Consider the following 23,318-nt stretch of genomic DNA (forward strand, 5'->3'; position numbering starts at 1 on the left):
GTGTGTGTGTGTGTGTGTGTGTGTGTGTGTGTGTGTGTGTGTGTGTGCATGTTGGGGGAGGTGGATAGGAGCAAAAACTGTAAAGCCACCGGACCTGACACCGATTTCCGACCCTTTTCCTGCGGTGGGCGCCGGATGCGTATCAGCCTGACAGCTCACTCCTTCAACGACCAAGCGTCTGCCCCTCCCGCGTGCCGCGGTGGACTGCAGCAAAAAGGCAACTTTCCAGGCTGGACTGTGCATAGGAAGCGCTGACCCTTCCGCCCTCCTACCCCCAGCCACCAAATTCCCCCCCAGTCTCTGGTGCAGGGTCCCGCCTTCCCCTTCCGTCTCAGTAAGGCCCGCCCTGTGATGTCACGGTGCCCTGCGTTGATTGGCCAGCTGCGCCATCGCTCCTGAGACTTCCTTCTGGGCCGCCGCCGCCGACTTAAACTTTGAAGGGGGAAAAAAATTGAGCTACCCGCGCTGTGCGACCCTCCCTTGTCCCCGACCCGCCCCGCCTTCGGTAACGCTCCCTCCTCTGCCGCCCCCGATCTAACTTTCCTCCAACTTTCGCGACCTGTGAGAGTCTTTTCTTTCAGCCCTGGCCCTGGAAACCCCTCTCCTCATCCCTGAGCCAGTCGGGTCCCTACGATCCACTAGATCCCTAGCCAGACTCCTGTTTTCTACCCCCAAGGCAGCGCATCCTCAGGCCTGCTCTGAGTTTGGTCCTGCGGTCAAACCCACTGGATCCTGGGATTCCCCCTGCTTCGCTCTCAACCTTCTTTCTCCAGGGGCCTTGGACCGCAGTGTCTTTTGAATCCAGGGACCTTGCCCTACGCGACTTTATTTTCTGGTTTCTTGCGACTTTCCGATCTCTGGATACCCTCCCCCAAACCACTGTTTTTCTTTCTGAACTCTGCTCTCTTGACTCCCGGCCCGGCGTGTGACCCACTAGAGTCCTGTTCTCTCATTGCCCAGGACCCCGCCATCCTCGAGTCTCTCAACCTGACAGATTTCTCGCTCAAATGCCTGCGTTCTTACCACTACCCCACGAGAGCTCTCGGATCTAGGTCCCAGGTTCCTCGGTGAGCTCTGGGCGGCAGGTCCGGGTCTGGCCCCCATGGCCGCCGCCCCCTCCCATCCCGCTGGACTCCCCTGCTCTCCGGGGCCCGGGTCTCCTCCGCCCCCCGGTGGCTTGGATCTCCAGTCGCCGCCACCTCTGCTGCCTCAGATCCCGGCTCCGGGCTCGGGGGTCTCATTCCACATCCAGATCGGATTGACCCGAGAGTTCGTGCTGTTGCCGGCCGCCTCAGAGTTGGCTCACGTGAAGCAACTAGCCTGTTCTATTGTGGACCAGAAGGTGAGGCCATGGGGGCCCTGATGATAAAGGGAGGAAGCTTTAGAGGTGGCCTGAGATTGTTGGGAGGGGGAGAGGGGGGCCTAGGTGACAGACGAGGAGGGGCACTACACCCTAGTCGTGTCTTCACTCCACCACCGGTTTGAGAGAGGCCCGGATAGGGGTGGGGTGCCCCAGAGGCCTCCCCAAATTGCGTGTCACTGCTTGTTGTTTTCTGCAACGGGCAGGGAGGAAGGGAGGGGCCTGCCAGGTGTGGAGTAGGGAGGAAGGGGCAAGTGGGAGCAGCTGATCAGGAAGACCTCTTTCGACGGGCCCATCCTGGGCCTCCAGTCTTTGGAAACAGTAGAAATTGAAGCCATACTGGCCATGGTGATCGGGTGACATGTGTGGGTGTGCGTGTATGGACAAGTTGCCAGGGGCAAGCAAGGTCTCGGGGTGCAAATCCTATCCTTTTCCGGGCCTGAGATGGGGTGAGAAGAAGCAAGGCACTCCTGTGTACCTCCTTGGCACTCCCGGAAAATCCCTGCACTCCTTCTCCTCATCAATTCCCTCCTGCTGCTCTTAGAGTTGGGTATCCAGGTTCCTCCCCTGGAGTACCATGGTCAGAAGGAACCGAGGAAGGCTAGATGCCCAGATCCTAGAAAGGCTACAGTTTACAACCCAGCTGGCAGAGCACTTGCCTAGGAAGCAAAAGCCCCCTGGGGTCTATCCCCTAACATCAGGGGGTAAGGGAGGATGCTTTTTCAGTAGTCAAGTGCCTGGCGGTGAACATAGAAGTTCTGAGTACTGGGTGGTTGACTATTGAACCCTTTTCGTACTAAAGCATTCAAATATTAGAATCTTAAGTTTATCATGTGGCCACATCATCAGACCCTAGATGACACTGATAATACGACAGTTGCAGGTGGAACCCAGAATGTATCATCTTATAATGGGAGCGCATTGGGATCCCCAAACATCCAGATTTAGGTTTTTCTCAGGCTTCTGGAAATGGATCCTTTGCCTTTGGGGAAGCAGCAGGAACAGGGCCGCCTCCTGTTTTCCCCCCCCCCCCCACATCGGATAAAACTAGTTTAGAAAAAGTTCTCACAGTTCTTGTGCTTCTGTAATCCCAGCACTGGGAAGGCAGAGGCAGGAGGATCAGGAGTTTTAAGTCAGCCTGGGCTACATATCCAAACCCTGTCTCAAGGGGGGAAAAAGAATCTAGATCAAGCCACCATCAGGGGCGAGGCAGTACTGATTCTCTATAGACATCAAGGGAAGCTGTGCCCACCAGCTCTCCCCCTCCCCAAGTCAGCCCACCCCGCCTGTGGGAAGCGGGACTCCGGTACATCGCCCCTTGGAGTGAAAGTCTTTGTATTAAGCTTCAGATCTCCAGCCTCCCCTCCTCGGGCTCAGCCTAGTTTGTTTTCTACTCTTCTGGGGGCTCAGGTACTGTTTTGGTCCTCTTGCCTGCCTTCCTTCCCTGTGCCCCACCTGGGCAGTTTCACTTTCTGTTCGACGCTGTGTCATTTCCTGCCCCCTTCCAAGCTGGAACCCGGACACCTGGGTCTTTGGAGACTTGGACGAGGGAGGTCTCCTTACCTCCAGCTATCTTAAGCACTCCCCCAAAAGTCCCCCCACATCCCCTCCCTTCTTGTTTCATTCTACCCCAATGCTGGGCTGAGAGCCAGGTAACAGGGACAATAGATTCAGGAAGGAAGCTGGGGTGGAGATGTGGCCGAAAGAGGAGGGGGTGATCACTCAGTGTCCTGCCAGCTCTGGAAAATTCGAAATGTCCACTCTGCTCCTGGAGCCTCTAACCTTCCTTCGCCCCTCAGCCCCTCCCCTTCCAGCCCCGCCGCCAGACTCTGGGCAGAGCCCCCACCTCCCTAGCACACCTGGGGCTCAGGCATCCTGATGGCTCTAGCTGGGGTTGGGAGGGGACAGGCAGGAAGCAGTGGGCTGCAGGGTCTCAGTTTCCGGTGGAAACAGCCGGTCCTGCCCCTAGAGGGTTCCAGTAGGCTGCCGCTGCTGCGCCTATATTGAGCTTTTCTGTCGCCACCCCACCCCTCTTCTCCTGCCCCTCAGTTCCCAGAGTGTGGCTTCTATGGCCTGTATGACAAGATCCTGCTCTTCAAACATGACCCAACATCGGCCAACCTCCTGCAGCTGGTGCGATCAGCTGCAGATATCCAGGAGGGCGACCTGGTGGAGGTGGTCCTGTCCGGTGAGAAGCGGCCCGTCACCCCGGGGGCGGGGCCTCGGTCCCGGGGGCCGGGCCTCTGGGAGAGGTGGCAGAGGGTGGGTATGATGGGGCTTGCCTGTGATCCCAGCATTCCTGAGGCACAGTTTAAGTACCACAAGTTTAAGACTATCTTGGGCTAAAGAATGAAACATTTGGGCTGGACAATGGTTAAAAACACTTGTTGCTCTTTTAGGGCACTGGGGTTCAATTCTCAGCACACACACAGCAGCTCACGAACTGTATGTAACTCCTGTCCCAAGGGATTTGACTCCCTCTTCTGACCTCCACAGGCACAGGCATATAAGCCAGCAAACTGCCATACACTTAAAAAAGAAAACTCAGTGTATCTTAAAAAGAGGAGGGAGGGGGAGAGGCTTACCAAGAGATGCACCTCATAGAAATCTTGGGGAAAGTAGCTAATTCATCTATTTGTTTGAGATAAGATCTTACAGTGTAGCTGTGGATGGCCTGGAACTCACAGAGATCCTCCTGCCTCTCACTCTGGACTACTGAGATTATGAATGTAGCATCACACCCAGCTAGCTAGCCCTCTCCGTTTGTGGTACCCAGCATACTTCACATGCTAGGCGAGCACTGTACCTACGGAAGGGACTATACTGTCAGCTACCACAACTGTTTTACATTTTGTGTGTGTGTGTGTGTGTGTGTGTGTGTGTGTTGAGACAAGAGTTTCTCTGTGCAGTCCCGGCTACCGTAGGCCAGGCACCCATCCTCTTGGCTCAAGTGTATTCACCCTCCTTGCTGCCCACAGCCTCCGCCACCTTTGAGGATTTCCAGATCCGCCCGCATGCTCTCACTGTGCACTCGTACCGCGCGCCCGCCTTCTGCGACCACTGCGGGGAGATGCTCTTCGGACTCGTGCGCCAGGGCCTCAAATGCGACGGTGAGAGCCAAAGGGACTGGGCGGAGCCTGGGAGGTTGGAGCATGGTCGGCAAGGTTAGGAAAGTCTGGGGGTGGGTTAAGGTTAAGGGGTGGAGCTTGAAAGTAAGTGAAATTAGCTCTGTGAGAGAACTTGGGAGGGGGTTAGGGTTCAGGTCTGTGGGCGGAGCCCCCGGGCATGGAGCTGATGGACTTAAGTTAGGACTCCAGGCAAAGTTTGGGAAATAGGGAGGGGCTCCGGAGTGAGTGCAGCGCCTAGGAGGTGATCCTTGGTATTAGTGAGGTTAAAGGTTCCTGGGCAGAGCAGGGGAGGAGTCAGAGTTCAGTTATGGGGATACAGCATAGATAGATAGGTCTGTTACGGTGGAGATGTATTTATTTTTGTTTGTTTATTTTTATGCTGTGTGCATGGGTGTTTTGCCTGAATATTTGTCTGTTGGACCACAAATGTTGCCTGGGGTTTAGGAACTGAACTCGGGTCCCATACAAAAGACAAGTGCTCTAACTGCCGAGACATCTCTAGGAAGATCTTGAGGTGCGGCGATGGAAGTCAGCTCCATGTCAATCAGGGATGAAGCAAAATCAGACCAGAAGGAGAGAAATAGCAGCGAGTTATCTGGAGGAACTGGCCAGGCAGCTCCAGAATCGTCAAGGCAGGCAGCCTGGTGCGGATCTCAGGCGCAAGCTGCCTGGCCACAGGCAGAATTCTACCATCTGGGAATCGTCTGGGAATCTCAGCTCTTTTAAGCTTCCAGTTTAGTGAAAAACCAGGCTCCAATCCAGGCTAGAATCATCGAGATACAGATTCAAATCCAGTGCACAAATTTCCTTTAGCGGCAACATAAAATCTTGGGGTGCTCCATCCACGTTTGCTGACGGGTACAGGACATGCGTGCTTGAAGCTGGGGAGCTGTTTCTTAATACGGGTGGGGGTAGCGTAGGGGACACACCTAAGAGTGGGTGCAGGCTTTGGCTCTGATGGTCTTGTGCCCTCTATAGGCTGCGGGCTGAATTACCACAAACGCTGCGCCTTCAGTATCCCGAACAACTGCAGTGGTGCTCGCAAGCGCCGCCTGTCATCCACGTCTCTGGCCAGTGGCCATTCTGTGCGCCTCGGCAGCTCCGAGTCCCTACCCTGCACTGCCGAAGAGCTGGTGAGGGGCTGGAGAGTGGGGAGAGTTGGAGGCTGAGGGCTGATGGCGCAAGGCAGGTGCTAATACGTTGATCTGTTCCTTCTGCTGGGTAGAGCCGTAGCACCACCGATCTCCTTCCTCGCCGACCACCCTCGTCGTCGTCGTCCTCCTCTTCCTCTTCCTTCTACACAGGCCGACCCATTGAGCTGGACAAGATGCTGATGTCCAAGGTCAAGGTGCCACACACCTTCCTTATCCATAGCTACACGCGGCCCACCGTTTGCCAGGCTTGCAAGAAACTGCTCAAGGGTCTGTTCCGCCAGGGCCTGCAGTGCAAAGGTTAGTGGGACCCACTGGGAAGACTACGGGTCTGAAACTCTCCCCAGAGGAACGCAGGATCTCCAACCCATGGCCTGAGTCCCAGCCATTCTGGAATTCTTTAGAGTTCTGGAACTCTAGACCCTTGGAAATCTAGATCTGTAGAACAGAATAGAATTCCCACTATAAAAGCCAAGAATCTGACTTAGGAGTGGAAGAGTCAAGACTTCTGTAATTGTCTGAAGTTATACACCCATAATCCCATCCTGCTCTTGAGATGCTGAGGCAGGGGGATCAGGAATTTAAGACTAACCTCAGCTATATAGTTTGAGGCCAGCCTGAATTACATGAAATGTGCTGAATGGGCTGGAGATGTAACCCACTGGGTGGCGTGCCAACCTAGCATACCAGAGACCCCAGGTTCCCATTCCAGTACCCACCTTGAGCCCTATAATGGTGCACAAGCCTGTAATCTCATCACCTTAGCCTGAGAGTTAAGTCACCTTCTGCCCTAGCCTGTCCCTGGCCAAGCTGGGCTAAGGGAGACCCTCAAAAGAACACCAGAAATATCTGGAGGAAAGAGGAGAGGTAAAAAAGGCTTCCCCGCAAGTGTCATAACCTGAGTTCAATCCTCAGGCCCCACATGGTAGAAGGAGAGAGTCAGTTTCCACAAGTTTCCCTCTGATGTCTTCATGCACGTTATGGCACGTATGTGCATGCATGGGTGTGCGTGCATGCTCACATACACGTGCGTGTGTGTGTGTGTGTGTCTGACTACCTGAGACAAACAAGGCAAACGAACTACTAGCCTTGTCACTCTTACCCATGGAGCTGTCTCCTCAATCTTTAGAGTGCACATTGAATCCTAGCACTGTTGAGGCTGAGACAGGAAGATTGCCAGGCATCAGACGCTGGCCAGTCTAGGGTCCGTAGTGAGGCCCAGTCATATATGCACATATTCATTCATGCACATACTAACTCTCCTTTCCTGCCCATCCCTTCATCCCCGTCCCTTCAGACTGCAAGTTTAACTGTCACAAACGCTGTGCTACCCGTGTCCCTAACGACTGCCTTGGGGAGGCACTCATCAATGGAGGTGAGGTAATTATCGTCTAAGAGGGACTGGGTGGGACCGGCCGGATGGAGGCCCTTCTGATACCCCTGTTCCTGCAGATGTGCCGATGGAGGAAGCCGCTGACTACACTGAAGCTGATAAGAGCTCCCTCTCAGATGAGTTGGAGGACTCTGGTGTCATCCCAGGCTCCCACTCAGAGAATGCTCTCCATGCCAGCGAGGAAGAGGAAGGCGAGGGACAAAAGGCCCAGAGGTACCCAGGGGCCCTTCAGGAGGCTGCAAGCCTGGGCTTCCCTGTTTTCAAGATGGGCTGATATCAGTGTATTATCGTACATGTTCTAGATTCCTGAGCCCCAACTTTTTTTCTTGGGGTCCTCTCTCTCTTGCTTCTCTTCTGTTTTTAAAAAAATGATATGTGGGCCGAGCAGGCCTTTAATCCTAGTACTTGGGAGGCAGAAGCAGATGGATCTCTGAGTTCAAGGCCAGCCTGGTCTATAGAGTGAGTTCCAGGACAGCCAGGGCTACACAGAGAAACCCTGGGCTTTTGGGTAGGAGGTGATATATGGATGTTTTGTGTGTGTATATTCAGCTGTGCACTGCATGTGTGCAGTTTCCATGGAGACCATAAGAGGGTACCAGGTACCTTGGAACTGGACCTACAGACACGTGTGAGCCTCCATGCAGGTGACGGGAACCAAACCCAGGTTCTCTGAAAGAGCAGTCCATGCTTTTGTCAACTGAGCCGTCTCGCCATTGCTGTTTTTGTTGTTGTTTTTCTTTTTCTTTTGAAAGCATAGTTTCACATGACCTACACTGGCCTCAACCTGAGTTTGAACTTCTGATCCTCTTGCCTCTCCCTCCCAGTGACTGAGATTACAAGGTTGAACCACCATTCCCAGTTTATATGGTGCTGGGGTCAAACTCCATTCATGCCAGGCAAGCACTGTATCACTGAGCCACATTGACCACCAGCCCCTAGCGCTCTTTTAGGCTTTTTCAAGACCGTATTTCAAGTAGCCCAGGCTGTCCTTGAACTCTTGCGTGTGCCTCTATCTCCCAAGCGCTATGACTACAGACGTGCCACCATAGCTCGTAAATTGCCGACTTAAAATTGACTTCTTCCTCAATCATTAAGAGGGTCTTGTTTTGCCGGTCGGTGGTGGCGCACGCCTCTAATCCCAGCACTCGGGAGGCAGAGGCAGGCGGATTTCTGAGTTCAAGGCCAGCCTGGTCTACCGAGTGAGTTCCAGGACAGCCAGGACTACACAGAGAAACCCTGTCTCGAAAAAAAAAAAACAACAAAAAAAGAAGGTCTTGTTTTGCTTCCTTTCTTCTTAAAGTTCAAGGGCCATTTACCAGTACTTGAAAGAAAAATAACACAGACAAACTGTGAATCCCAGCTGCTGCTGTGGGGGCTTGGGAGAAAAGAGAGGGCACCATGGAGGCTCCGAGAAAGGTGGCTGGTTCGGAGACAGAGGTGAACATGTAGCTGTGTTTCCAAAGGGCAGCTTGGCCTTCAGAGCCGTTAAGTCACCGAGCCCCATAGTCGCTGGATTAGATGCCACTTAGGACTGACTGCAGGTCCTCTGTAAGCCAGGCTCTGTGCCAGGGTCCTTGGGGAGTTAGAGACTGAGGTACAAAGTGGTTAGTAACTTGCTAGGCAGCCTGACTTCATCATAACAGAGTATTGGGGTTGGAACCCAGGGCCTTTTGTAGGTAGGTGCATGCTCGCCTCCAGGCCAGAGCCCAAGCCTAAGCCTATAGGCAGCTTCACAACCTGGCCCTTTCCAGAGTCCTCATCCTGCTAGGGATGTGGCTCAGTTGGTACAGTGTTTGCCTAGCCAGCAGGAAGTCCTGGCTGACCCCCAACACTATATAAACTGAGTGGTGCGGAGCCCACCTGCAGTCAAGTACTCAGAAGGCTGGGCAGGAAAATCAGTACTGACCCGGGATACATGAGACTATCTCAGAAAGCAAAGCCAGGGGCTAGAGAGATAGCTGCTTTTCCAGAGAACCTGGGTGCAGATCCCAGCACCCTCATAGCCAAGGGATCCAACATCCTCTCTGGCTCTTTCCAAGCACCATGCTGTGCAAGCAAAACACTCAGACACATAATATAAAAGAAATACGTTTGGCTTTTTATTGTTTTGAGAGAGGTTTTTTCTTTTTCTTTTCTTTTTTTTCTTTGTGTGTGTGTGTGTATGTGTGTGTGTTTGTTTGTTTTTCGAGACAGAGTTTCTCTGTGTAGCCCTGGCTGTTCTGGAACTCACTCTGTAGACCAGGCTGGCCTCAAACTCAGAAATCCACCTGCCTCTGCCTCCTAAGTGCTGGGATTAAAGGCGTGCACCACCACTGCCCAGTGAGACAGGCTTTTTCTATGCAGCCCAGGCTATCCTGGAACTTTCTCTGTAGTCCAGGGTGGCCTCAAACTCAGAGATTTACCTTCCAAGTACTGGGGCTAAAAGCATGCACTACTATGCCCAACTAAAATAAATAAATCTTTTTTTAAAGATTTAATTTATTTTATGCATATTACTACAGTGTCCCTGTCTTCAGACACACCAGCAGAGGACACCAGATCCCATTACGGATGGTTGTGAACCACCATGTGGTTGCTGGGAATTGAACTCAGGACCTCTGGAAGAGCAGTCAGTCAGTGCTCTTAACCACTGAGCCATCTCTCCACCTCATTAACAAATCTAAAAGAAGCATAGCCAGGTTATCAAGATGCCTCTGAAGGAAAGGTGTTTCCTGAGAAGGCAGGCTGGCCTGAGTCCGATCCCTACAGCCACATAAAGGTGGATGGAGAGAACTGACTCCACCTCCACAGTCTACAGCTGGAACAGACCCCGCCCACACAGACCCCGCCCACACACGCACAATAATAAGTAAAACAAATCCTTAAAGGGAAAGAGGGCTAGAGAGAGTAGTTAAGAGCACTTAAGTGGGGCGGTGGTGGCTCATGCCTTTAATCCCAGCACTTGGGAGGCAGAGGCAGGCGGATTTCTGAGTTCGAGGCCAGCCTGGTCTACAGAGTGAGTTCCAGGACAGCCCGGGCTACACAGAGAAACCCTGTCTCGAAAAAAAAAAAAAAAAAAAAAAACAGAGCACTTAAGCTCTTGCGGAGGATTTGGGTTCGAATCCCAGCACCCATGTCAGGAGGCTTGTATGGCCTGTAACCATAGCTCCAAGCACACACCCACCTACACACACACACACACACACACATACACGCCTGACATTCACACAAACACTCAAAAAATACATTTTAATTAAAAAGCAAGAGTCTTCCTTGCTATGCAAGTCTGTAAACTCAGCGGAGAAAGAAGCAGCGTTCTCACGTGACTGCTCAAAGCCGTTCTTGTGGCCCCAGGCAGGACATCAATTTTGCATGTGACTTATAACATCTCACCCATTCCCTGCAGCTCGCTGGGATACATCCCCCTGATGCGTGTGGTACAGTCTGTGAGACACACAACCCGGAAGTCTAGCACCACCCTGCGGGAGGGCTGGGTGGTTCATTACAGCAACAAGGACACACTGGTGAGTTTGGGGGATGCATGTGTAGATGGACAGGGCTAGTCTGGGTGGGTGGTGACAAGTGGGCGGGGTTAGACCTGGGGTGAGCTGGAAGAACTTGAGTTGGCCTGGACCCGTAAGTCTAGGTGGGCGTGGCCAGAAGTCTGGGTGGGCCGGGAAAGTGGGCAGGCGAGGCCAGTTGGGTGTGACTACATTTAAAGGTTTGCCGAAAAGGCTTGAGCAGATGGAGTGAGTACTCAGTGGCCAGATGGGTAGGGTCTAGGAAGGCGGGGATAGAGAGGGGAAGGCCAGGAAAGTCTTAGGTCGAGGAGCTGGGGTTCTGTAGGCCATGCTAGAATAGCAAGTGTGTTAAGAGGAAGGGGACTGGGCAGGATGTTCAGCCCGGTGGGTTGAGGGCAGGGCGGCTGGTGGGTGAGGCCAAGAAGAGCCACAGCCAGCTAGGGAAGGAGCTAGGCTGGGTTTTGCTCTTGCAAACCACCTGGCTGGCAAGCTCACCCTGTTCCTGTCTTTCTGACAGAGGAAGCGGCACTACTGGCGCCTAGACTGTAAATGCATTACCCTCTTCCAGAACAACACGACCAACAGATACTACAAGGTGGGCCTGTGTCCTCCCTCTCTCCTCCTCCTCCCCCGTCTCAATGGTCACTCCAAATCTTTACACCTCCCACAATCTCCCACCCACCCCGCTGTCTCCCTGCTTCTACTTGTGCGGCCGGTACCGCCCACTGGGTTCCACCTTTCTTGTCGGGGGGAGCAGGGAGGTGCCTTAGCCTCTCTGTGCCCCTTTATCTCACCTGTTTTAAAAACAAAAAAAGCCTCAAATACTAGCTCTGCCCTAAGGCCAGTGTGGGAACTCAGAAATCCTCCGTAGAAAGCAGTGAGCTCAGGGCCTGACATTGGCCAAGTCTCCTGAAGATGCAGCTGCACTGGCCTGGAAGTCCGATCTGCTGGCCGCTGGCTCCTGAGTGCTGGGGTTAAAGACACGTGCCACCATGCCCAGCCAGCCCATTACGGCTTTCAAATTATTTGGTGGCCTATAGCTTGTCTTCTCTGCAGCTTCCCCCGTGGGGCGGTGTCTTACCCTCACTGTTCCTGGTTCTTCACGGAAGTCTCTGTAGTGTGTCTTTGCTCCTCTCTGGAGCCCAGGAGTGCTTACTAAAAACTCTAGAGTCAGGCGGACATGATGATGTGTATCTGTGATCAAGGCCGGCCTGGCCTACATGAGCCCTGTCGCCAAAGTAAAATACACACATACATAAAGTCACCAGAGCTCCAGTGACTCCATTGATCTGGGAAATAGAGATCAGTTTCCCCAGCCTCCACCATGTCTTCCTTGACATGCCCAGGCCTGCTTCATTCTTACCTTTCCATAACTCTGTCTCACCGTAGAGCTTGTTGCATAAGTCACTGTTTCAAACCCAGGGTCCGTCTTAGGCCTGAAAAGCACGCTACCACTGAGCCACTCCCCCAGCCCCTCACTGGGGGATTCTAGGCAGGGGCTCTACCACTGAGCCACGCCCCCAGCCCCTCACTGGGGGATTCTAGGCAGGGGCTCTACCACTGAGCCACGTCCCCAGCCCCTCACTGGAGGATTCTAGACAGCTCTATCTCCACCTCTCTACTTTTTATTTTTGAAGGAGGGTCTCACCAAGTTGCTTAGGCCAGCCTTGAACTTGTGATCCTTCTGCTGCAGCCTTCCCTGTGACTAGGACTTTAGCTTTCCTCTCTTTCCTCTTTTCTTCCTTCCTTTCTCAGTACTTTGCCCGCCCCATAGGCCCTGCACTTTCTCTTCTACAGCTTCCTTCGTGTCTACTGTTTTGATCTAATTCTGTCTCATGGACTTTCCACACAGAGCCATAAACTTGCACCTCCTCGTTCCAGACCTTTCCGTGATTCCCTAGGTAGAGTCCTTACACAAAACCCAGCCTTCTCTATGTGGCCCGATGTCCTTGCGTAGACTCATGTCCTTCATTTATACGTCAAACATTTATCGAGCGCCTGTAGTGTCCCAGGCACTGTCCCATGTGATGGGCACAGCGAGCTCTCCTCAGGGCCTTCTCACATGCTGTTCCATGTTCTCCTTGCCAGCTGATGCTCTAACGGTACTTCTGGGAGGCCTTTCCCCCCATCTCCATGTAGACCAGGTCTGTCCTTACTGACTCCGGCCCTAATGCGGCCCTGGGAACAGGGGAGCTGCAGGGATGGCCCAATAGGTTTGTCTATACTGACAGTTAGTTCATCCCTTGCCAGGAAATCCCACTGTCTGAAATCCTCGCAGTGGAGCCAGCTCAGAACTTCAGCCTCGTACCTCCGGGCACCAACCCACACTGCTTCGAGATCATCACAGCCAATGTTACCTACTTTGTGGGCGAGACACCTGGTGGGGCCCCGGGAGGGCCGAGTGGGCAAGGAACAGAGGCCGTTCGGGGTTGGGAGACAGCCATCCGCCAAGCACTGATGCCTGTTATCCTCCAAGATGCACCCAGTGCTCCAGGCCACACACCACACAGTAAGTCCCCACCTGGGTTGCTAGAGGTGGTACTAGAGAGGCTCATAGGCATCCCATGTAAGGAACAAGCCTGGAGGAAAGCAGGCTGTGGGCTGGGCTTGGGCCTGGGTTTGAGTCTCTATGAAACTCCTGACCTAATATGGCCTTGGGCATGTTATCTCTGAGCCTAGCCTCTGAAATGTTCTAAATGCCTGTTCTGTGCCAGTCAGTAGGCAGGATTGGGATGAAGAAACCGGGAAACCGGGGCACTTTACCAGAGAAAGGACATCTCTGGCACAGTGTGGACCAAAGAGGGGAGGCAGGAGAGAGCCTTCTGCGCATGAGCGCCAGAGGGAGGCCCTATGTCAGGAACGCAACACACTGGAGTGGGTTGGAGCCTCAGATAGATGAGGCTTACATCAGCCTGCATGTCTTAGAGGGCCCTGAGCGTCCTCCCGAGGGTACTGGAGAGCTATGGCAGAAGAGAGTGTAGAGGAGAGTGTATGGCAGGGTCGGATTCTCTTTTTTTAGATTGATTTATTTATTTTATGCATATTAGTACACTGTAGCTGTCTTCAGACACACCAGCAGAGGGCATCGGATCCCATTACAGATGGTTGTGAGCCACCATGTGGTTGCTCGGAATTGAACTCAGGACCTCTAGAAGAGCAGCCAGTGCTCAGCCTCAGGGCTGTATTTAATTAGACCCCTCTGGCTTTGTTGGAGTAAGACGTACATACAGAAAAGGACAGAATTGAGCCAGGCATAGCAACACACCCTGCTAGTTCCAGCAATCTCAAGGCAGAGGCAGGGGGATTGGTATGAGTTTAGCCTAAGCTCCACAATGATTTCAAAGCCAGACTGAGCTAGACAGCAAGACTCGCAAAGAAGAGAGAGTCGGAGAGGGAGGAAGAGGAAGAAGGGAAGAGAGAAAGGGGCTGGAGAGATGGCTCAGTGGTAAGAGCGCTTGCCGCTCCTGCAGAGGGTGAGTTCAGTTCCCAGCATCCTCTGCCCTGCCGGCCTCTCTATGGACAACTGTATGTGTAAGCATGTGCATAAAAGTAAAACGAAAAGAGGAGAAGGAGAGGGCAGGATTGGAGCTAGGAGACAGAGAGGCATCTGGGGTAAGCTGAAGGTGAAGGTTGGGGAACAGTAGTCTAGGTGGGGATGTGGGAAAGTGGGGGTGGGAGAGGAAGAGAGGCATTGCAGTGGCCAAAGGGACAGGATTTTGTAAGTGCTTCAGTTGGATTTGTAATGTCACGGGCTAGGTTTGAGGGAAGCTGCTGAAATCTGTTGTGACTATCCCTCCCAGCCTCAGTTTCCTACTCTGTTAAATGGGATCAACATGTCTCCCCATTCTACAGCACTGAGAATACAGGGTATAATGCCAGGCATAGGACTGTGAGGTCCTATATGGAGTCTCTGGGTACATCTGGTTTACTCCTGTGGTGGTTCTTGTATTCCATTTCTCAGATGAGGAAACTGAGGTTCCAAGTGTAGCCCTGGGAGGCACAGGCAACAGCAGTGTGAGCCCAGGGCTCACTCACTTCATTTGTGTCTTCCCCTCTTCCTAGGACAAGCTTCTCTGAGCATCTCTGTGTCCAACAGTCAGATCCAAGAGAACGTGGTAAGTCTCCTGCCGGCACAGGACCCCTTTCTTCTGTCTTAATTTCATTCATTTTAGCTTATGGTGAAATACCCTACTCAGAGCAACTTGGTGGGCTGCAAAGATAGCTCAGCAGTTAAGCGCACTTGCTCCGAAGAAGATCCGAGTTGAGTTTCCAGCACCCATATTGGGTGACTCTCAACTCCCTGAACTCCAGCCTGAGGACCTCACCCAGGTTACAGTGAATCACTGCAGGTAGCTCAAGGCGGCAGGACCCCGAAGCAGCTGTCCACATCTGCAGTCAATAGCGGAGAGGAAACCACGCATGCCTGCCTTGCTCACTTACTCCTCTTTTGTATAGTCTAGGCCCCAGAGCCAGGCAACGGTGCTACTTACCGGGAGCCTGGGTCTTTCCACATCCATTACAAGATAACCCCTCCCAGGCCAGCCTGACCTGGACCATCTCTCAGCTGTTATCACACCTGTCTCCCGTTCCACCTCCAACCTCCAGGCTTCTGACTCCTTGACCCTCTTTTTTTATTTCCTATTTGCACCCTCAACCCTGCTGTCTCCACCTCACAGGACATTGCCACTGTCTACCAGATCTTCCCAGATGAGGTGCTGGGTTCTGGGCAGTTTGGAGTGGTCTATGGAGGTAAGGATGCCGCAGGCCTGGCGCAGAGGCTACCCAGGGTCAGGGGCTAGCATAGCCTCCTTGGTACCTGTCTCCTGTTTTGTTTGGGTTGGGAAGCTGGACCCTAGGTGCAGGGACTCGTAGGTTCCTTTTCCCATTGGGAAAATCAGTGGGCTTCTTGACTGTTATCAATAGGAGATGTACATTCTGGCTTCTGATTGGTTAGGAGTGTAGTTATCCATTGCCCTTCTTGAAGCTCTCTCTGTAGCTTAATTTGCAGTCCAAGGCACCGTCAAGCTTGTGATCCTCTTGTCTTGGCCTTCTAAATGCTGGGATAGTAAAATTCCATCACTATGCCAGGCTTGTTTAGTTTTCTTCATCTTTTTTCTAGGGTTGAAAGTCACGGCAGCCTGCATGCTAGGCAGGGGTTCTACCACTGAGTCACGCCCCCAGCCCCTCACTGGGGGATTCTAGGCAGGGGCTCTACCACTGAGCCACACCCCCAGCCCCTCACTGGGGGAATCTAAGCAGGGGCTCTAACCACTGAACCATATCTCTAGCCCCTCTTCTTCCACTTTTATTCCCCAGCCCTACCATCCCATCCCTCATATTGAGAACTCTTCAGAGAAACCTTGAAGGCCTCCACTATTCTTGCTCAGTTCCATCTGGGTCTCCATAGACAGGAGGGAACTGGGCCTTCTTGATCGCTGATCCTTTGTCTTCCCGATGCCCTGCCCTCAGGAAAACACAGGAAGACTGGCAGAGACGTGGCAGTGAAGGTCATTGACAAGCTCCGCTTCCCCACTAAGCAGGAGAGTCAGCTCAGGAATGAAGTGGCCATTCTCCAGGTGACACGAAGGGACCGTGACTCAGCCATGTCCCTGCTTACTCCTTTTAAGTACAACCTGAGCCACAGTCTAGGGGTGATCAAGTTAGTCTTTCTGGGAGAGAAGATACACATGCTGGAACTGAGGGGTGTTCTGAGCAGAGAGGGACAAGGATCAGTCTATGCAGGTGACAGGGAACCCCAGAGTCATAGAAGAAGTGAGACCGGGGAGGAGGGTGGGAAGACACTCAGCGGGCTTTCTTCTAAAGGTATCTAGGGTGCCATAGGAGGATTTTGTGGGCTAGAGCAACAGCGGTAGAGCGCTTGCCTAGCATGCACAAGTCCCAGAAGAAAAACAAATAGAAACCGAAGCTACATGCATTCAGTGCCAGTTTGCAATTTTCCCAAGCTTCCTGCTGTCTCCTGCTGCCCAGGCCTTTCCGTTAGTTCCCAATGCAAAACTCTCTAGGTGCTTGCCACCTCTTACCACACTGATCTTCAGTTCTGACCCCTCTTCTCGGACAGAGTCTGCGGCACCCCGGGATCGTGAACCTCGAGTGCATGTTTGAGACCCCTGAGAAGGTATTCGTGGTGATGGAGAAACTGCACGGGGACATGTTGGAGATGATCCTCTCCAGCGAGAAGGGCCGGCTTCCGGAGCGCCTTACCAAGTTCCTTATTACACAGGTGCGCTGCGTGCCCTGGCTTCTGGCGCCCCCTGGTGGAGGCGTGGCGAAAAGGCTCCTGGGCACTCGAGAGGGCAGATTAGAAAATAAATGGAAATCTTGTTAATAGCAGTAAGAGATAAACAATGTAGGGACAGAAGCCGGGTGTGGGGGTGCATGCCCAGCACTTGGGAGGCAAAGGCAGTGGATCTCTGAGTTCAAAGCCAGCCTGGTGTACATAGTGAGTTCCAGGACAGCCCGGGTCACATTGTGAGACCCATTTGTCAGAAGGGGAAAAAAAAAAAAGACAAAGAAAGAAGAAAAAGAAAAGAAAAGAAAACGACAATTGGGGCTGAGTAAATACTATGACATTATTTATTATGGTCTCCCAGTGGCAGCCCTACCCACCATGTACACACCATCCAAGGCGAATGGCTATCTTTGTCACCACTGTGTCTCCCATACTTCCCAGCCTGGGACAAGCATGGATTCGATCTGGGGGAGTGTTAGTCATATAACCTAGTGAAGGATTTAAAGATTGAGGAAGGGGGACCAATTTTCCCCTTTCATAGTAATAGCTATTATTGGTACTGTTTTAATAATCTCCCTGAGTGCTGGGATTAAAGGTGTCCACCACTCCTCCTGGCTTCCTTTTCTCTTTTGAGAAAGGCTCCTGTGTGTCTCAGGCTAGCCCAGAACTCACTGTGTAGATGAGTATGATCTTGAACTTGGAATCCTCATGACTCTTACTTTCTGAGTGCCGGGATTATGGACTTGTACCACCGTGCTCAGTTTATGGGGTGCTGGGATTCAAACTCAGGGCTTTGTGGGCTCCGCAGAGAGAGCAGAGCCACATCCCCTAAGTTTTGAGTGTGTGATTTTGTGTATACACATATTTTCTGTGAGCCACCCTGTGGTTGCTGGGAAATAAACTCAGGACGTCTAGAAGAGCAGAGCTGTTAACCTACACACACACACACACACACACACACACACACACACACATATTGGAAGCACATACTCCTTCATGTCTAGCTTCTCACTGGCTGCGAGACCAGTGCTTTTCAGAGCTGCAGGACAGTTTGAATACATCTTTAAGCGGCTGACTCTTTAACTCTGTTGATAGAATGCTTGCCTGCCTAGCATGCATCTAGCCTTGGGTAGGAGCTCAGCACTGTATACACTGGGCATAATGGAACAGCCTGTTATGGGAGGCAGGAAGATTGGGAGTTCAAGGCCATCCTTGCCTGTGTAGTGAATTCAAGGGGCTACATGAGACTCTGTCTCAAATAGTAAAAAAACAACTTTTATTGTCTAAAACTTTTTCAGTTTTCCGAGTGGGAAGATGCATGTTTTCACACTTCTTACTAATGCTGGGTAAAAATAATTGCCAGGCTCAGAAAAAATTTTTTTTGTTTTAAAGATTTATTTGTATAATAAATAGCGTTCTGCCTACATGTATGCCTGCAGGCCACAAGAGGGTGCCAGATGCCATTACAGATGGTGGTGAGCCACCCTGTCGTGGCTGGGAATTGAACTCTGGACCTCCGGAAGAACAGACAGTGCTCTTAACTGCTGAGCCATCTCTCCAGCCCCAGGAAGTTTCTTATTTATTACCTTTTGGCTTTTTGAGACACAGGATATCTCATGCACTCAGTTCTGGCCTTGAGTGATTCTCCTGCATCATCCTTCCTGATGCTGGAGTCAGAATGTCCACACACTAAAGTTATTTTGGTCTATATTTTATATCAGTTTTTTACTTTTTAAAAAAACAATTTTGAAGCCTGGCAGTGGTGGCTCACGCCTTTAATCCCAGCACTTGGGAGGCAGAGGCAGGCGGATTTCTGAGTTCGAGGGCAGCCTGGTCTACAGAATGAGTTCCAGGACAGCCAGGGCTACATAGAGAAACCTTGTCTCAAAAACAAACAAACAAAACAAAACAAAATAACAAACAAACCTAACTTTGAGACAAGATCTCACTGTGTAGACCAGGCTGGCCTGGAACTCATGGAGATCCATCTGCCTCAGCCTCCCAAGTTCTGGGATTAAGGACATGTGAGATTTATTTATTTATTTATTTATTTTTTGGTTTTTCGAGACAGGGTTTCTCTGTGTAGCCCTGGCTGTCCTGGAACTCACTCTGTAGACCAGGCTGGCCTCGAACTCAGAAATCCACCTGCCTCTGCCTCCCAAGTGCTGGGATTAAAGGCGTGCGCCACCACCGCCCGGCGCATGTGAGATTTATTATTTCATATGTGTATGAGTGTTTACCTTAATGCATGGATGTGAACCACATGTGGTGTATGCAATACCTGTGGATGCCAGAAGAGGGCATCAGCCTTCTCTCGGAACTGGAGTTGTGAAGCACAGGGAGTTTAACCCTGGCCCTCTGGAAGAGCAGACAGTGGTCCTAACCATTGAACTGTCTCTCCAGCCCTTGTTTTTGGGTTTTTGTTGTTGTTTGCTTGTTGTTTTGGTTTGGTTTTTGGTTTTCTGGTTTTTTGTTTGTTTGTTTGGTTGGTTGGTTTGGTTTGGTTTGGTTTGGTTTGGTTTGGTTTGGTTTGGTTTTGGACACAAGGTCTTAATTTGTGTCCCTGGCTGGCCTGTAACTCTCTACTTAGACAAGGCTGGCCTCACACAGCAACGCTTCTGTCTACACCTTCAAACAACAGAGCTTGCAGACATGGGTCACTAAGCATGCTTATTGCTTTATAAGCGCATTTATATACGATGGATGTGAGGTCTTTTCTCCTTTGTGCTATTTAATATTTTATTGTATTTACTGTGTGAATTTGTATACATGAGTGGGTGTGCATGCGCCACAGCTTGAGTGCTGTAGCACACGGATGGAGCTCGAGGACAACTTGTGGGAGTTGGTTCTCAACTTCCCACCCAGGGATGGAAGTCAGGCTTGCTGGCCAGAGCCTTTACCCTCTGAGCCATCTCTGCAGGCTTCTTCAATCCTTTTTTATCTAAATATTTGTTTCCAGCTTTTCTCTCTCTCTCTCTCTCTCTCTCTCTCTCTCTCTCTCTCTCTTTCTTTCTTTCTTTCTTCTTATTTTTATTGTTGTTGTTTGAGACCTGGTCTTCTATATCCTAGGCTGGCCTTGAACTTGCCATCTAAGTCAGAGAGGACCTTGAATCCCCTGACCGTCCTGCCTCTACCTCCCCAGTGCTAAGATGGAACTTTTTTTGTGCATGCTAGCTCGGCCATCACTCCATGCTGGATTTTGTTCTCCATAGAATTTTAACCTTTGCGGTGTTGGACATTCCCTGGTGTGGTCTGAATTTCAGTCCTTCCTGGAAAGGCTTGCCCCCTGGCTGGGACTCTCTTCAGTCTGGGTCGTTTCTGTTGGCTGCAAAGCATGCCTGCTGTACTTTGCTGCTGCTCTGACCTCTCCCAACACCCAGCAGGATGTCTGGATTTGCTGGAAGGTGGGACAGAGGTCCCCTGAGGCAGTCATATCCTGACTGCATGAAGAGAGAGCTGAGTACTTTTTCAGCAACCAAAGGAGTTTCTCTCTCTGGTCTTCCATTTCATCCTGTTCTCCTCTCTCTCTCTCTCTCTCTCTCTCTCTCTCTCTCTCTCTCTCTCTCTCTCTCTCTCCTCTCTGCAGATTTTTTCTGTCCTCGGGGCTCTTGCCTGTTCCACCTCTAAGTACTGGACCCAGTTCTTTGCCTCAGGAACTTTAGACCTCACCAAATACCCTTCCAGGTAGGTACCATTAAGTCCTGTGCTCAGGAGGCCATGGTGGCACAGGCTTGTAACCCTAGCACACAGGAGGAAGATGTACAAGGTTCAGTTCACGACTAGCTTCAGCTACATAATGAGTTTGGGTCTAGCGTGGGATACATAAGACCCTGTCTTAAAAATTAAACAACAGATACCAGGCATGATACTATATACGTTTAACCTCAGCACTCAGGAGACAGGCAGATGGATCTCAATGAATTCAAGGCCAGTCTGGTCTACATAGTGAGTTTCTGGGCAACCAGGGATACATAAAGACACTGTCTTTAAAAAACAAAATGAAATAAAAACAAACAAAATTAAAACAAAACAAAGGAAATTCTTAGTGTGAGCTAGAGTGAAACCCTGTCTTGTGAAACCAAACGAGGGCCTAGGGATGTGGGTCGGTTGGTTCCCTAACATGCACAAAGCCGTGGGTTCAATTCCTGGCACCACAAAAACCAGGAATCATGGCACATGCCTGTAATTCCAGCACTGGGGAAGTGGAGACCGGGGGAGGGGGGAGGTCAGGAGTTCAAGGTCATTTTGGGCACCACAAAGTCAGATTCAAATTCTTTGAATTTGAGACCTTGTGTAAATAGGTAGCTAAATAAATACCACAGAACCCTTATGGGTTTATGGCATTATCGCTCCTATTTTACAGAATAATAAACTGAGACTCAAAGATGCAACAATTTGCCTAAATCCATGTTAGTAAATACGGAATCAGGTTTTCTACTTAAGCAAGTAGACCAGTGGTCACAACCTGTGGGTCACAACCCCTTCCAGGATCCAACAACCCTTTCAGGGGGTCGCATAGCAGATATCCTGCGTGTCAGATATATAGTATATATAATTTCAGTTGTGAAGTAGGAACAAAAATAGTGTTATTGTTGAGGTTACCACAAGAGGAACTGTATTGAAGAGACACAGCATTAGGAAGGTTGATAGCCACTACTCCAGACAGAGCGGGATGCATTTGATATATTACCCATGTCATGCTTGCATTGTTTATTGATTGTATCGCCTTGTATTGTAAGATTTATTTCTTTGGTTTCCTAAGACAGCGTCTCTCCTGGGTGATGGTGATACACGCCTTTGATCTCAGCACTTGGGAGGTAGCGGCAGACAGATCTTTGAGTTTCAGGACAGCCAGGGCTACACAGAGAAACACTTGTCTTGAAAAACAAAACAAAACACCGACAGTTTCTTTCTGTGGCCCATTGCTAGCCTCGCTCTTATTATATAGCCCAGGCTGTCCTTTTTGTGCCTCAGCCTCTTTACTGCTAGGGTTATAACCATGCCCCACCACACCTGGCTTAGCAGTACAGTTTTTTTAAATGGTAAGAGTTTTTAAATACTATCTAAAAATTAAACTTACTGTGTTTGTGTATGTGTGATGGGGAAGGGTGTATGTCACAATCCGCATGTATCACTGAGAGGATAACTTGCTTCTCTCCTTCCACCATGTGGGTTCCAGTGATTGAGCGCAGGTCCCCAGTTTAGTGCCAAGCTCCTCCACCTGTTCAGCCATCTTGCCAACAAAACAAATTTTGCCATTGTTGGCTATTGGTTTGTTTTGTTTTTTGAGATGGGGGGTCTTACAGCGTTGCTCTGCTTGTCATGGATCTCACTTTGTAGACCAGGCTAGCCTCAGATTCACTGACATCATGGGACTCGCTTTGTAGACCAGGCTAGCCTCAGATTCACTGAAATCATGGTGATGATGGCGCACACCTTTAATCCAGCACTTGGGAAGCAGAGGCAGGCGGATTTCTGAGTCCGAGGCCAGTCTGGTCTACAGAGTGAGTTCCAGGACAGCCAGGGCTACACAGAGAAACCCTGTCTCAAACAAAACTAAACAAAACAGAAAACAAAAACCCACTTGAGGTCCACCTGCCTCTGCCTTTCCAGTGCTGGGATTAAAGGCATGTGCTATCACGGCAGACCTAAGAATGGTTTTAATTGTAGCACAGGAAGGCAGTGTCTTGGGAGTGTCTGCTGTTTTAATTGTTCATTAGGGTTCCGAGGTCCATCTTCCCACCCCTCCCCACTGTAGCCCAGCCTTTCTAGAGTTCTGTATTGAGCTCTTAACTTGAGAGTAAGGAGCTCTACAGTTTCTGGGATCCCTTCCTTAACGACTCCCTCACCTAGGCAGCATCTTCAGGGATGCAAGAAGAGGCCTGGGTGGGCCGTGGAGGTGTGCACATCAGCCTGATCCTCTCCTTCCGTTCTCTCTTGGCTTTGCCTCCTCCGCTCAGATCCTGGTGGCACTGAGACATCTGCACTTCAAGAACATCGTCCACTGTGACTTGAAACCGGAGAATGTGTTACTGGCATCAGCTGATCCATTTCCTCAGGTCTGTTATGTCCCCTCCTAGACAGGAACGGGGTGGGGGGAGCAAGTTCCAACAGCAGGGGGGGTGGATAGTGACTAACGGCCTAGATGCTTCACACCCAAGGTGACTCGGCTTCATAAGACAAGGGCTTGACCTCTCACCCTGACTGCATTCTAGAGCTACAAAGTTACTACGTGTTGGGCACCCTCTTTCCTGCTGTTACATTTAAGACAGTTTTATTGTGCTATTGGCCATCATGGTCCATAGTCTAGCTAGACAAAGGAAAAAAGACAAGGGGTACAAGAAATACATGCATCCCTTTCCTTCGCTGATGTAGTAGGGGTAGTGACCCACATCACTTCTCTCACATCCCATTGGTCTGTCTCACCTTCTAGGGATCAAACCTAGGGCCCTCTATACGCTAGACCTGTACTCTACCACTGAGCCACACCCCCAGCCCCTCACTGGGGGATTCTAGGCAGGGGCTCTACCACTGAG

General features: G+C 51.1%; 1 protein-coding gene across 2 annotated transcripts in view; it reads left to right on the forward strand.

Annotated features, from left to right (window-relative positions):
* Nucleotides 1–376: 376 nt before the first annotated feature.
* Nucleotides 377–23,318, forward strand: part of Prkd2 (protein kinase D2) — a 28,571-nt gene continuing 5,629 nt past the window's right edge. Inside the window, exons 1-16 of one of the 2 annotated variants that reach the window (XM_028779486.1) lie at nt 377–505; nt 961–1,342; nt 3,410–3,548; nt 4,339–4,470; nt 5,467–5,621; nt 5,714–5,939; nt 6,937–7,014; nt 7,092–7,245; nt 10,418–10,535; nt 11,050–11,127; nt 12,783–13,041; nt 14,595–14,647; nt 15,209–15,281; nt 16,002–16,108; nt 16,612–16,773; nt 22,743–22,841. In XM_028779486.1, coding sequence (XP_028635319.1) covers nt 1,103–1,342; nt 3,410–3,548; nt 4,339–4,470; nt 5,467–5,621; nt 5,714–5,939; nt 6,937–7,014; nt 7,092–7,245; nt 10,418–10,535; nt 11,050–11,127; nt 12,783–13,041; nt 14,595–14,647; nt 15,209–15,281; nt 16,002–16,108; nt 16,612–16,773; nt 22,743–22,841 — 2,073 coding nt within the window. In that variant the 5' untranslated portion in view covers nt 377–505; nt 961–1,102. The other variant, XM_028779485.1, reaches the window with a different exon arrangement.

Source organism: Grammomys surdaster, unplaced genomic scaffold, assembly GCF_004785775.1.
Source record: "Grammomys surdaster isolate TR1022 unplaced genomic scaffold, NIH_TR_1.0 354, whole genome shotgun sequence".
Lineage (NCBI taxonomy): Eukaryota > Metazoa > Chordata > Mammalia > Rodentia > Muridae > Grammomys > Grammomys surdaster.